Source organism: Bison bison, unplaced genomic scaffold (assembly GCF_000754665.1).
Source record: "Bison bison bison isolate TAMUID 2011002044 unplaced genomic scaffold, Bison_UMD1.0 scf7180017864270, whole genome shotgun sequence".
In the NCBI taxonomy this organism is placed as follows: domain Eukaryota; kingdom Metazoa; phylum Chordata; class Mammalia; order Artiodactyla; family Bovidae; genus Bison; species Bison bison.
Window position 1 is genome coordinate 5845858 of NW_011494842.1, and position 13875 is coordinate 5859732.

Consider the following 13875-nt stretch of genomic DNA (forward strand, 5'->3'; position numbering starts at 1 on the left):
TGGGGGCCTCAGCAGGCATCTAGAACTTGCCTAGAACTCTCAGGGATGGCCGGCCTGCCGTTTCCCGAGGCCGCCTGGGGGGCCTCGCCCTGGCTGGGAGTTGCGTCTTGCCCTCTCTCCCCACGCGGCGTGTTCCCCCTTCCCCTGCCGCTGACCCTGGAGGTCCCCAGGCGGGGCGGCCAAGCCCGTGAAGCCCCTGCCCGGCCTCCATCGGCCTCTGGTTAGCTCCCTGCTTGTGGTCTCAGCTCCGGTACCTCCCAGGGCCGTCCCAAGCCCCGACATGCTCAGGGAATTCTTTCTGGAGCTGGCAGGGCCCCGGGAGGCCCAGCTTGCAGGCGCCCCAGTGTGTCGGGCACCATGCGCCAGCCTGGCCTCCCTGGCCTCCGCTTCGCTGCAGGGGCCTCGGGTTAGGGCCTTGGGTTATGGCTCCCGTGAGTCCTGCTCTCCCGCTGGGCCGGGTCTGCGCAGGGTCCATCCCACAGCCCTCTCCTCCTCCAGGCTGGTGCTGGAGGCCCAGTGTAGAATGACGCGCCTCCGGTCTCCCTGGGAAGCTCCGCGTTCGCATCCCTGCTAGGCAACCCCAAGAAGAGGGTAGAGGTCACCTACCCCATCCAGGAGGGGCAGGTGCTGGGGCGGGCCTAGATGAGGGGACTTCCTGTGCTTCACACTGGGTGCCCTCCGCCCCCAGCCTCAGGCCTCTGCTCTCCCTCCCCGTCTTCCAAGCCTGGTTCATTGTTACTTGTATTGTTGTTAAGATCCATTTCAACTACTGAAAAGAGCGTGTGAAGACAGCGTACCCATGACTGAGCTCTCTCAAATCCTTTCTGCCCTGGTTATTTCAGGTCCTCCTCTTTTTTTTTTTTTTTAATATTTAATTTTTTTTTGTTTTAAGGGAGAATGACATTGAAACATGTATAAAGTCCTCTTCATTCTTAAAGAGACGGCATCTTATGCCGAAGCCCGCTGTGTCTTCCCTGACTTCTCTCCCTTCCCGTTCCCCAGAGGCAGACACGCTCAGAAAACCTCATCCAGGGGCCTGCTTTTGCTACTAACATGTAGAGACATTTGCATGAGTTATGTAGGGTATTCTTTTCCATTTTTCCAACCCCACATATTAAAGGTAGCCTTCCGTACAGACCTTTCTGCAGTTTTTTCCTGCTGCACTGTTGTGGGGATTTATCTGTATTGATCCCTGTGGCTCTAGTTCATCTGTTCAGTTGCTGCGTAATACTCCACTGGGTGAGCCAACTGCAGTCCTTTATTCGGTTCTGTTGTGATGAACCTTTACTTCGTTCGCAGTTTTTGACAGTTGCCAACAATGCCGCTGTGGGCACCCTGTGCACACGTGTCTCCCTGAGCTCGCGGGCAAGGGTTTCTCGGGTGTGTTCCGAGGGGGGCTGACCCCGGTGGGTGGCAGCTCTTCTGTCTCACTAGGACTGGCCCCCGCTGCCTTCCTTGGGGGCTGTGCGGGCTCACCCCCACTCACCCCCGACACACTGTGGGTGCCCTTACTGCAGCCCCATCCTGGTTTTGTCCCGCTTAAATGTCTTCCAGCCAGCTGGGTGTGAAATGGCATCTCACTGTGGTTTTAATTTGCATTCCTCTGACTACTGAGACGGGAACATCTTTTCATATGTTTATGGGGTACTTAGAATTTTATTCTTCATCTTTTCTTTTTTTCCTTTTTATAAAAGGGATACAAATACAGACTTTAGGATCCAGATGAGGGCACTGGTGCCCCCACCCCACCCTCTCCTGTCCCCATTTCCAGGGACAGCCCCACTGGAGAATCTAACTAGGTAATTTACTCATCCGGTTACACCTCAGAACACTGTGCAGGCATCCTTCAGGAACTTGCTCTCACACCCTTGCCCATCTCCATTGTTGTTCCTCTGGGGAACCACTTTCTTCAGCTTCTTATGCGTCCTCCCCGTGGTTCTTCTTGCAAATGCAAACGTATATTTAGACTCCCCGCCTTTTTCACGCTGGGATAGCATTGTTTTTTGGGGCCATACCCACAAGGCATTGGTATCCTAGTTCCTCAGCCAGGAATCAGGGGTCAAAGCCGTGTCCCTTGCAGTCAAACCCTGGACCACCAGGGAAGTCCCTGGGGTGGTATTCTATATACTCAGTTCTATATCTTTGCTCTTTTTACTTTGTGAGTCTTGCTGTGGATAGATCCTACTGGAGACCTTTCTATATTGGTACATAGAGATCTTGAACTCTCTTTCCCTTTTTTTTTTCTTTTAAAAACTCATTTGTATCCGTATTCCTGGACAACTGTGAAAACTGTTCCTACAGATGATCTAATTTTAAGCATTTCAAAAATATTTATTTTTTAATTGTGGTGAATAGCTACACAAACTTTACCATCATATTCATTTTTAAGTGTATCGTGTATTGTACTGTTCAGTCACTAAGTTGTGTCTGATTCTGTGACCCCATGGACTACAGCACACCAGACTTCCTGTCCTTCACCATCTCCTGGAGTTTGCTCAGTCTCATGTCCATTTAGTTGGTGATGGGATCAAACCGTGTGAACCTCTGTCGTCCCCTTCTCCTCCTGCCTTCAATCTTTCCCAGCATCAGGGTCTTTTCCTGTGAGGTGGCTCTTCACATCAGGTGGCCATATCATTGGAGCAGTAGCTTCAGCATCAGTCCTTCCAATGAATATTCAGGGTTGATTTCCTTTAGGATTGACTGGTTTGATCTCCTTGCAGTCCAAGAGACTTTTACAAGTCTTCTCTGGCACCACAATTCGAAAGCATCAGTTCTTCGGCACTCAACCTTCTTTATGGTCCAACTCACATTTGTACGTGACTACTGAAAAGACCATAGCTTTGACTATTTGGACCTTTGTTGATAAAGTGTACAGGTCGTGGGAATTCTGTGGTAGTTCAGTGGTTAGGACTCTGTGCTTTTATTGCTGAGGGCCCCTGTTCGATACTTGGTCAGGAAACTAAGATCCTGCAAGTTGCACCGCCTGGCCAAAAAAAAAAAAAAATGTATGGGTGTACAGGTCAATGACATTAAGCACTCTCATCAGCTGTCACCACCGTCCATCCACAGAACTGCTTTCCTTTGGTAAAATGAAGCTCTATATCCATTAAATAATAACTCCCCATTCACACCCCATTCCCCCCACCCCACCATCCGACTTCCTGTCTCTATGAATCTGATTAGTCTAAGTACTTCACATGAGTAGAATCATACAGTATTTGTTCTTTGGGGACTGGCATGTCTCACTTAGCCTAATTGCTCCAGGGTTTACCCAGGTTGCAGCCTGGATTTCTGACCCTCCCCTGCCACTGCGCCACAGCTGTCCCTCACATGGCTCCATTGTAATTTATTTAACCAGTCCACTTCAATGGGCCATGGCCTGTTTCCAGCCTTTATCATTCTCAACAGTATTGCTGCAAGACCCTTGTCTCTCGTCACGTTTTTTAAAACTGAGGTTTGTTTATTTATTTTTGGCTGCGCTGGATCTTGTTGCTGCACACGGACTTTTCTCCAGTGGCGACACGGGGGCTCTCGTCGTGGTGGCTTCTCTTGTTGGGGAACAGAGGCTCTGGGGAGCCCAGGCTTCGGTGGTTGTGGCACACAGGCTCTGTTGCCCCACGGCATGTGGAATCTTCGCAGACCAGGGGTCGAACCCGCGTCCCCTGCGTTGGCAGGCGGATTCCTAAACTCTGGGCCACCAGGGAAGTCCTCTCGTCGCTTTGTACAGATGTGCCTGTGCTGTAGGAATGAAGGTGGTGGTGGTGGTTATTCAATGAAGGACCAGTGGTGAAATTGCTGAGTCCAAGGGAAGGGACGTCTGAGTGGGTTCTGATCCAGACTGCAAATTTGCTCCCTGCTGGGGTGGTCCCGTTCAGTGCCTCCCCCAGCAGTGGAACCAGAGAAGGCAAACCCATTCACCCTCTGCATCATTTCTCTGCTTGCTCCCCCAGGTCACCAAATGTGCTTTATTCCAGGAGAGTTTTGCTCACTTGGCCCGTCCCGCCACTCTCTCCCCTCCCCCACCCCAGCAGCATCCTGTCGCTGGTGTGGAGTCTCCAGTGCCACCTTTATAGACCCGAGTATCGCGGTCACATCTTTATTTCTCATCCTGTCAGCTCCTTCAGTGCTCTGCCTGGTGTACACCTTCTACCAGCCACGCACCCTTTAAGTTGCACATCGTTAAGGCTGAATAAGCTTTGCATTCTCTTCTGTAACCACAGTGGAGTCTTCAATGTTCTGTAAGATGAGTCTAAATGTTAAAGATTAGAAACAGGTGTTTACATGATTTATACAGAGCTTATGCATAACTGGCTGCATAACTTTATTCCCTGTGCTCTGTTCTCGTCTCGAATCCCCTGCTAGTGCTTTTCAACCTTGGTTGAACAGAAGAACCGCTTGGGATTGGGGGTCTGGGTGGGGTGTGCCTTTAAAAATGCATTTCTCTAGGCTTCACCCACTGCCCAGGTCTATGGGGGACCTGAGAGTTTGTGTTTTTTTTAAATCTCCCAATTCCCCTGGATGATTCTACACAGTGGTTTTTGGAGTACTACATACCATAGTCAGGAGGAGAAGGGGACGACAGAGGACGAGATGGTTGGGTGGCATCACCAACTCAATGGACATGAGTTTGAGCAAGCTCTGGGAGATGGTGAAGGACAGGGAAGCCCGGCGTGCTGCAGTTCATGGGGTTGCAAAAAGTTGGACACGACTGAGTGACTAAACAACAACAGTCAGTTTCTGGGAATGTCAGTTGATTTTATTTAATAAATGAATATCCTCTTGTCTGCAGCCTCACCAGCCCTGTGCCTGGCACCCCTGGTCCATGCCCAAGCACACAGTTCTTACTGTAGGAAACCCCCCGGAGCTCAACTTTTCCTTGGCCTTTGATGCTGCTGCTCCTGTGTGGGCCCAGTTCCCCCTGCCCTTACACCTTTCCTTCTCTCCTCCCTTCTGCCCTGCACTCTGGCGAAAAGGAAGGTTCTGGCTGTTCCTGGATTTGGGCAGGGCCACCTCTGGGCAAAGAGTGAAGCAGTGTGACAGCAGGGAGGTGTGCGCAGGGGTGAACCTCAAGCATGCATTTATTTATTCATTTTACTTTTGGCTGTGCAGGGTCTTCGTTGCTGTGCACGGGCTTTCTCTAGTTGTGGTCAGTGGGGGCTACTCTCTAGTTGCGAGCACAGGCTCTCGGGCACGTGGGCTTTGTTAATTGCGGCTCGAGGGCTCAGTAGTGGTGGTGCACAGGCTTAGTTGCCCCGTGGCATATATAATCTTCCCGGACCAGGAATCGAACCTGTGTCCCCTGCATTGGCAGTCAGATTCTTAACCACTGGACCACCAGGGAAAGTGAGAGTGAAGTCGCTCAGTCGTGTCCGACTCTTTGCGACCCTGTGGACTGAAGCCTACCAGGCTCCTCCGTCCATGGGATTTTCCAGGCAAGAGTACTGGAGTGGGGTGCCATTTCCTTCTCTGGACCACCAGGGAAGTCTCCCACAAACATTTTAGTGGGCTCAAATCATTTATTCATTCAATAAGCATTTTTTTTTTACTTGCTTTTCTCCTCTGTTTTTTAAGCCATTAAAAAAATTTATGTATAGTTAGTTTACAATGTTGTGGTAGTTTCAGATGTATAACAAAGTGATTCAGTTATATATACACACACACATATATATATGTGTATGTATGGGTTTCCCTGGTGGCTCAGACTGCAAAGAATCTGCCTACAATGCAGAAGACCTGGGTTTGACCCTGTGTGGGGAAGATCCCCTGGAGAAGGGCATGGCAACCCACTCCAGTTTTCTTGCCTGGAGAAGTCAATGGACAGAGGAGCTTGATGGGCTAAAGTCCATGGCGTCGCAGAGTCGGACACGACTGAGCGACCAACACTATACACTATGTGTATGTATATATATTCTTTTTCAGATTCTTTTCCAAGCTATTGAATATAGGTCCCTGTGCTGTTACAGTAGATCCTTGTTATCTGTCTGTTTTTGGGTATAGCAGTGTGTGTGCGTTAATCCCAGTCTCCTAGTTCGTCTCTCCTCCCACCCCAGCCCTTGCTACCTTCACTGACCCCTTTTGGTAACTGTAAGTTTGCTTTCTGTATCTGTGGATCTCTTCCTGTTGTATAAATAAGTTCATTTATATCACTTTTTTAGATTCTGCGTATGTGATATCATATGGTATTTGTATTTCTCTTTCAGACTTAATATGATAATCTCTAAGTCCATCCAGGTTGCTGTAAACGGCCTTCTTTCACATTGCTGACTAATACTCCATCGTGTCTATATACCACACCTTCTTTAGCCATTCATGTGCAGATGGACATTTAGGCTGATTCTGTGTCTTGGCTGTTGTAAATAATGCTGCTGTGAACGTTGGGGTGCGTATATCTTTCTGAATTAGAGTTTTCTCCTAAATATGCCCATGAGTGGGATCAACAAGCATTATATGTTATGTATTACGGGCAAGGCTCTAAGGGAGGATCTGTGTAAGAGAAAAAGACAAATTTGACAAGTTCTAGTAGCAAGTTTCCAAGAAAGATAAAGAGGAATCGGGAGCAGGGAGGGATCACTTCGGGCATCAAGTCTCTGCTGGGATGCTCCAGGGCAGCGTGTGTTCTTCAGATCCAGGTTCCGACCCCTTATGGGCTGTTAAGGCTGTCATGGGGTCAACCATCCTTCAAAGAATGGGGTAGAATAGCATTAGGATGCATCTCTTGCTACCTCCAGTGAGTTTTAAATGTGAAGCTTTTTTATTTCTAGAAATTCTATTTGGTTCTTTTTCTGCTCTGTCACATTTTATCAGTTCAGTTCAGTTCAGTCGCTCAGTCGTGTCCGACTATTTGCGACCCCATGAATCGCAGCACGCCAGGCCTCCCTGTCCATCACCAACTCCCCAAGGCCACCCAAACCCATGTCCATCGAGTCAGTGATGCCATCCAATCATCTCATCCTCTGTCGTCCCCTCCTCCTCCTGCCTTCACTCTTTCCCGGCATCAGGATCTTTTCCAATGAGTCAGCTCTTCACATCAGGCGGCCAAAGTACTGGAGTTTCAGTTTCAGCATCAGTCCTTCCAGTGAATATTCAGGACTGATCTCCTTTAGGATGGACTGGTTGGATCTCCTTGCTGTCCAAGGGACCCTCAAGAGTCTTCTACAACACCACAGTTCAAAAGCATCAATTCTTCTGGGCTCAGCTTTCTTCACAGTCCAACTCTCACATCCATACATGACCACTGGAAAAACCATAGCCTTGACTAGATGGACCTTTGTTGACAAAGTAATGTCTCTGCTTTTGAATATGCTGTCTAGGTGGGTCACATTTCATAGTTTCCTGTTTCTCTACAGAGATCCTCAAGCTTTCCTTTATTCATTTAAGCAGAGTTTTACAGACGATGGCTGTTTCTGAAGTCTCTTCGTGTCTGTTTCTAGTGTCTTGCTTTGTGGGTTTGTTTTCTCTTGTGACATCTGGCTCTCAGGAATTCCTGGTTCTCTTTGACTGTATATGGGTCATTGCATTTGAACATCTGGTCTGAGGGGTTGTGGACTAGGATGATGGTATCTTCCTCCAGAGAGGGCGTGGATATCCTGTCCCCAGATTCCTGGGGACACTGCCTGTCCAAGACGCGAGCCTGAAGCCAGGCTTGAGTTTGGGGTTCCTGGCACCATCCAAGAGACTCCGTGGGGCCCTAGTTCTGGGAAGGAGTTGTTCTCTGGGGTCAACCCATGCTGGAGTGTAGCCCTTTGAAGTTCCAGCTTTTAAAGGGAGGGTCTCCTTTTATACTTCCCACCTTCCCTGGGCCTGGGCTTGAATATCTGCCTTGTCACCAGGCAAAGCCGTCCAGATAAAAGTTCGTGTTCTCTGAACTCAACAAATGCCCAGTAAAGTCACTTGGGTGTTTACATACCTCCTTGGTTCCCCTTTGATCTTCTGTTCTGGCTGGATGACCCCTCGCTCAGTTATTGGCGTGTGCTAAGTTGCTTCAGTCATGTCCGACTCTTTGTGACCCTGTGGACCATAGCCCGCCAGGCTGCTCTGTCCATGGGGTTCTCCGGGCAAGACTACTGGAGTGGGTTGCCATGCCCTCCTCCGGGGATCTTCCCCACCCAGGGATCGAATGTGCGTCTCTTATGTCTCCTGCATTGGCAGGCAGCTTCTTTACCACTGAGCCACCAGGGAAGTCCTCAGTTCTTTAAGAAGTCTTAAAATAATACATGTTTGAGAAATCTGGTTGCTTTTGTTGTTTTCTGGTGAGGTGGGTCCGGAATGGATTATAACCAGGGTTCTCTGCCCTGTCAGGCTTGGAGCCTACTCACCACCAGGGACAGGATGCCCCCATTTGTTTCATGAAACAGTGGCTGCACAATCTCCTGGGCGAGTCAGGTCAGGAGAGTGAGAACTCTGCCTTCAGGCACCCGGGGCAGCATTGTCTGCCCTCCTTTTCTCCTCTCTGCTTTGGGTGTGGCGGGCGTCAGCTGGGTGGGGAGGGGCGAGTTTCATCCCATCACTAGGGCCGTGGGCTTGCTGCCCTCCCTGGCTCCAGGCTCACTCAGGGCCTGGACTGCCCCCTCCTGTCTAAGTAGACCAGCCAGCCAGACGCAGAGCCTCCGTTTAATATCATAAAGTGGAATTAAAAAACAATACAGTCGATTCATATGCATATTTATGTAATGTAAAATGGGGGGCTCTAGGGCCAGGACCTGAGTGAGCCTGGAGCCTGGGGGGCGGCGTTGTTGGGGGAGGGTTTGTGGGTAGGGAACAGGGACAGTGTAATGCCCCAAGCATGACAGGAGAAAAAGAAGGACAACAGTGATAAGCAAGTAACTCACAAATTTTAGAAGGAAATCTTGGGCACAACTAGAAGACTCTTGGCAGCGGTCAGAGCCGGCCTCTGAATTGAGTACCGCGGCCACAAATGGAGGTGGTGGGTGCAGCCACGTGATACCTTCTCTGAAACAGCACAATCTCCCTGTGAGGTTTGAACAACACAAAGGACAACACAGATCCCTGTTTGTGTCGGAGTTGCATTCCTGGGAAAGGCAGTGTTTGCTAAAAGCATGCAAAAAAGACTGTTTCTGTGCACCATGCTGGGCCCAGAGCGCGCCCGCAGCGTCCACCTGTGAGCGGGTGGGACCCCTTTGTGTTAGGCGCTGGTGCCTAGAATCCCTGTCCTGCCCACTACAGGCTAGCTGTCACCTCACTGGTTGGGACAACAAAGATCACCCCCTCCCATTTCTAAAACACCCCGCCCCCAACTCCTACTGGGAACTATAATGTGGTGACCAGGGGACCAGGAGCCCTGAAAACTCCCATTTAGCCTGGAGAAGCAGGAGGACTTGTGGAGGGGTAACCCCCCAGCTTCTTGAAGGTTGGGCAGAACCCTGTGAAGACGTACTCTGGGCAAAGAACTGAGTGTTTCCGAAGTGATGCCCTCTCATGCTGGTGGTACCAGGGTGGGCGAGCTAGGGCAGCCCTCGGTGGCTCCGTCTGCTTATGCAGTTGTCTTTTCCCCTGCGTTCAAGGAAGTTCTGTGTTCTCTCAACTTTGCCTCACTTGGTTCCCCTTCCTGATGACCAGGGGCCTCTGCCTGCTGTGGGCTAGGCAGAAACCCCAGTTTTGTTTTTAGTTTCCAGGGGCTGTAGGACTAGCTTTGACCAGAGTGGGGACATGGCCTTCCCTTAGAGGCTAGAGGGACGGGCCTGACGGGGGGTGCGTCCCGTCTCTGTGATCTGCCTCCCCGAGGGCCCTGTCTGGGTTCCCAGCACGACCGTCTTCCTCCTGTATTGCTGCCAACCAGGGAGGCACAGCACTGCAGCCTGAGAGGGGTCTTAGAGGCCATGAGCTCAGTCCTGTGCTTTCCTGGGATTCCCTCCTGTGACGGAGAGCTCACTGCCTCACAGCACGGCCCGTGGTATTATCAGACAGGCCCTGTCCCCGTGCCAGCGTTTCACCGCACCCCAAATCCTTCTGTCTCTTCCCACCACACTTTAGGGTTTTCCAACTCATGCCTCCTTTCCATAGGTAGAAAAATCTGAACACTCTTTCTGGAGTTTGGGCTTATGGAAATCGTTGACGTTGTATCTATTTCCAAAATAAAAACCAGCTAATAAAGAACCTATTTCTGGAATTTTAATTGGCTCTGTCTTAGGTCGAATTTGCTAGAATCAGATCCTAAAAGGGAGAATTATGAAGAAGGGGTCCCAGGCGGAGTATCAGGGAGTCTTGCTCCTACAGGGCAGGGACGAGCCGAGCAAGGACGTGGTTTCAGGGGAAGAGAGGCCTCAGGTTGATCCCATAGGGACCAACAGACAGTCTCCTCCTCCTGCCGTGGGATGGAGGCCACCTTTCTGGGGTGGGGGATGTATTGATAACTTCCTAGGGAACTGTGGGCAAGATAGTGGTGGGCCAGAGAGGGCTGCTGCTGTGAACTGTCGGCTGCCAGAGTACAAAACCTGGACCCAGACCAGGCACAGGAGGGGTCCTAAGGGCTTCTGATAAACTTCCCGCGGGGAAGAGGGCACGCGTCCACCCCCAGGTGAGGGCCTGTTCTCAGACCTGCTTCCCGGCCCCTCCATCCTACTCAGCACGATCCAGGATGCTTCAAGCTCTCCGGGGGTCTTCCAACACTGCCTCTTCACCCCGGTGGGGCCAGGGGCAGTGATGGAGGGCAGAGCAGAGGCGGGGTTTGCGGGCAGCGCTGTAGGCTGGGGTCTTCCCGGAACCTCGTGTGAGCCGATCTCCCTCCTTCTGCTCCCTCACCCCCCAGACTGCCTCTTCAAGGTGTGTCCCATGAACCGCTACTCGGCCCAGAAGCAGTACTGGAAGGCCAAGCAGACCAAGCAGGACAAGGAGAAGATCGCCGACGTAGTGCTGCTGCAGAAGTTACAGGTCTGGGCATGCGGTGTCCACTTGGCTGTGTGTCTCATGAAGCCGGGCACACGCCCAGGGCTGCCGCTCATCAGAGCCGACAGGGCCTAGTGGCCGAGTCCTGAGGTTTGACCCGTTCGGCCAGGGACTGGTGTGTGTCGCTGTGAAGGAGGTGGGGGGTCTGAGCCCGGTCAGAGGCCCACTCATTTGCCACTCTGTGCCAGATAGAGGCAGGCGTCTCCTCCTCCAGGCCGGTGCAGCCCTGTCCCAGGACCCATGGTGCAGTGAGCTGTGGACTGCCTTCAGCGGGTCTTAGCTAGGCCTTCAGCGGGACATCGTATTCAGTGAGAAACCTGGGCAACTGTACATGGAGTTACAGGGGCTTCTAGAGAAGTGGTTTCAGCGAACCTGATCTGAGAACTAGTCTTAGCCTCTCCCCTCATTCTGTACAGTTGGAGCCTGGGGCCCTTCAGGGGGACTAGGCTGTTGTGGCCATCCTATGAGTTGGCACGGGGCTTAGATGGTCCCTGGGTCTCTGGCCCACGTTGTTGCGTGGTGTGAGGGCCCGGTGGTGGCCCTCAGGCCTCTTGGTTCACATCCTGGGTAGTTCTCTCCGGACTGAGCTCAGGGCCCCCAGTCCAGTGGAAGCGAGTGGGAGGCTTAACTGGGGTCAGCAAGGTTGTAGCATGCTGCTGGGACCTTCCCCTGGGCCTGGGGCCCAACCCGCTCCCACCACCAGGCCGGCCTTCCAGTATCCCCTTCCCCAGGAGGTGGGTGTGAAATGGGGAAAGAGAGGGCCCGCCCCACAGCTGTAAGCCGTGCTGGGAAGAGGGGGCTCGGTGTGGGCTGCTGAGCTCTGTTTTACCCGAGACCGTCTTCACCCCCGCTGGGGGCTGTCGCAAGCTTCTTCCCTGCTGCCGCTGCAGGCCCAGGCTGGGCTGTGGATCTGGCAGGGTGTGGGGCATTCACGCGTGTGCAGATCCTCAGCACCACACGTGCTCACACAGCCAGGCACTGAGGTTTGTGCAAAGTCACGTGGTGCCTGGCACGCCGCCCCCGCAGCCACCCTCCCAGCAGCTTCAGGCCTGAAGCCCGGATAACGGGACTGAGGAGATGGAGGGGCAGAGGGACTGCTGCTTTAAGGAGAGCTGGTCTGATGGAGGAGACAGCGCCCCCCCACCCCCAGCAGGACCCCTTCCCCCAAATCTGATGGAGGAGGCAGAGCGTATCCTCAGGCAGCTTCCAGGCTAATGGGACAGAAGAGCCTAAAAAGGCGTCCTTAATGGGAGGCAAACCAAATCCTGGAGGACCGGAGCTGAATCCTTCAGTGTTGGATGTGGCCCATCAGGGAAGGCTCCCTGGAGGCGGTGGGCTGGGAGCACACGCGGTGCTGGGGAGGGAGAGTCGCAGAGGAGCGGGAGGAGGAGGAGGAGGACGTAGTGCCCAGCACACCCGTGGGGCTGGGCCAGGGATTCTGAGTCAGGGCCCCAGGACTCCGGTGTGATGGGGGAGGAGGCCCAGCCTTTGGTTATCTGCTGGGGGTGTTGGGGCTGTAGGGGGCTCAGGGGTCTGTTGGCTGCCCTCCACCAGAGTGAGGTGGTGGGAAGGGGGCAGAGAGGAGGGACCTAGGGCCCCGGGTTGCCTGCTGGGTGCCCAGGCTGCCCCTCTGCACTCTGAGCCTCATTCTCCCATAGCAGCGGGAGGAACAGGGCAGATGGCCCAGGGCGGGCGGGAGGGGGCTCACTCTGGGTGCAGTGGCACGGCCTGTGGGTGAGGGGGGGGTCGTGCCCCTCCAGGGAGCGGGCTCCTGGGCCTGGCCTCCACCGCGGTGTGTGTCTGTGCAGCACGCAGCCCAGATGGAGCAGAAGCAGAACGACACGGAGAACAAGAAGGTGCACGGGGGACGTCGTGAAGTACGGCAGCGTCATCCAGGTGCGGGGCGCGTGGGTGTGGGCTGAGGGGCACCACCCGGCCGGCCCGTGGGACGACTGCCCGCCCGCCTCTGCATGTGCACGGTGCTTGTGAGCCGTGTCCACGGGTGTGTGTGTGTTCAGCACGGGGGTCACAGCGCAGGGCCTGGAGCCCCGGGGGCCGGGCTCATGTGGTGCTTCTGTGGCCTGGGCGAGTTGCTTCCCTTCCCTGGACCTCTCTTTTCCCCATCCGGACGATCAGGCCAGCGATAGTAAATACTTTTCTCCAGCTGTTACAGGATTACGGGAGCTAATACGAGTACGGTGTTTAGAGCAGGGCTTTTTTGTGTGATCACCTGGGTGCCAGACTGGGTGTGGTGTGAGTGTGCGTGTGGTCGTGTTTATGTCCTGTGTGTCCAAGGGTCCTGTGCACCCCCTGCTCTGATGGGCCGGCCTCCTGGGGTGACCTCACCCCCGCCCTGCCCCCCAGCTCTTGCACATGAAGAGTAACAAGTACCTGACCGTCAACAAGCGGCTGCCAGCCCTGCTGGAGAAGAATGCCATGAGGGTGACGCTGGACGCCACGGGCAACGAGGGCTCCTGGCTCTTCATCCAGCCCTTCTGGAAGCTGCGGAGCAACGGGGACAACGTGAGGATGGCCTGGGGGGAGGGCCCTGCTGGAGGGCACGGGCCGCAGCTCTGGGGGGCCTTCTACAGGGTCCTTGGCGGGGGTGCTGCACGAGCCCAGCCCGTTTCTCAGGGGCCAGAGTGACCAGAGAGAAGCCTGGGGGCCCCGCCCTCCGCACCCTCACCCGGCTCTGTCGGTCCCCATAGGTGGTTGTGGGGGACAAGGTGATCCTGAATCCGGTCAACGCCGGGCAGCCTCTGCACGCCAGCAATTACGAGCTCAGCGACAACGCCGGCTGCAAGGAGGTGAGCGGGGCGGGGGAGAGAGAGGTGGGCTGAAGTAGGCTGGGACCTGGGTTGCGTTGCAGGAGGGCCTGCACCTGGCCAAACGTCTCTTGAGCAACAAAATCCAAAGAAACTATGAGACTGAGCGTAACAGCATGCATTCACAGTGGGGGCAGTTAGGAACAGT

The 13875-nt window shown here is 53.6% G+C and overlaps 1 protein-coding gene across 1 annotated transcript in view; it reads left to right on the top strand.

Annotated features, from left to right (window-relative positions):
* ITPR3 (inositol 1,4,5-trisphosphate receptor, type 3) overlaps nt 1–13875 on the top strand; it is a 69438-nt gene that overhangs the window by 17130 nt on the left and 38433 nt on the right. Inside the window, 5 exon segments of the mRNA XM_010848717.1 lie at nt 10766–10887; nt 12711–12764; nt 12766–12798; nt 13267–13425; nt 13611–13709. Of these exon segments, the coding sequence (XP_010847019.1) occupies nt 10766–10887; nt 12711–12764; nt 12766–12798; nt 13267–13425; nt 13611–13709 (467 nt within the window).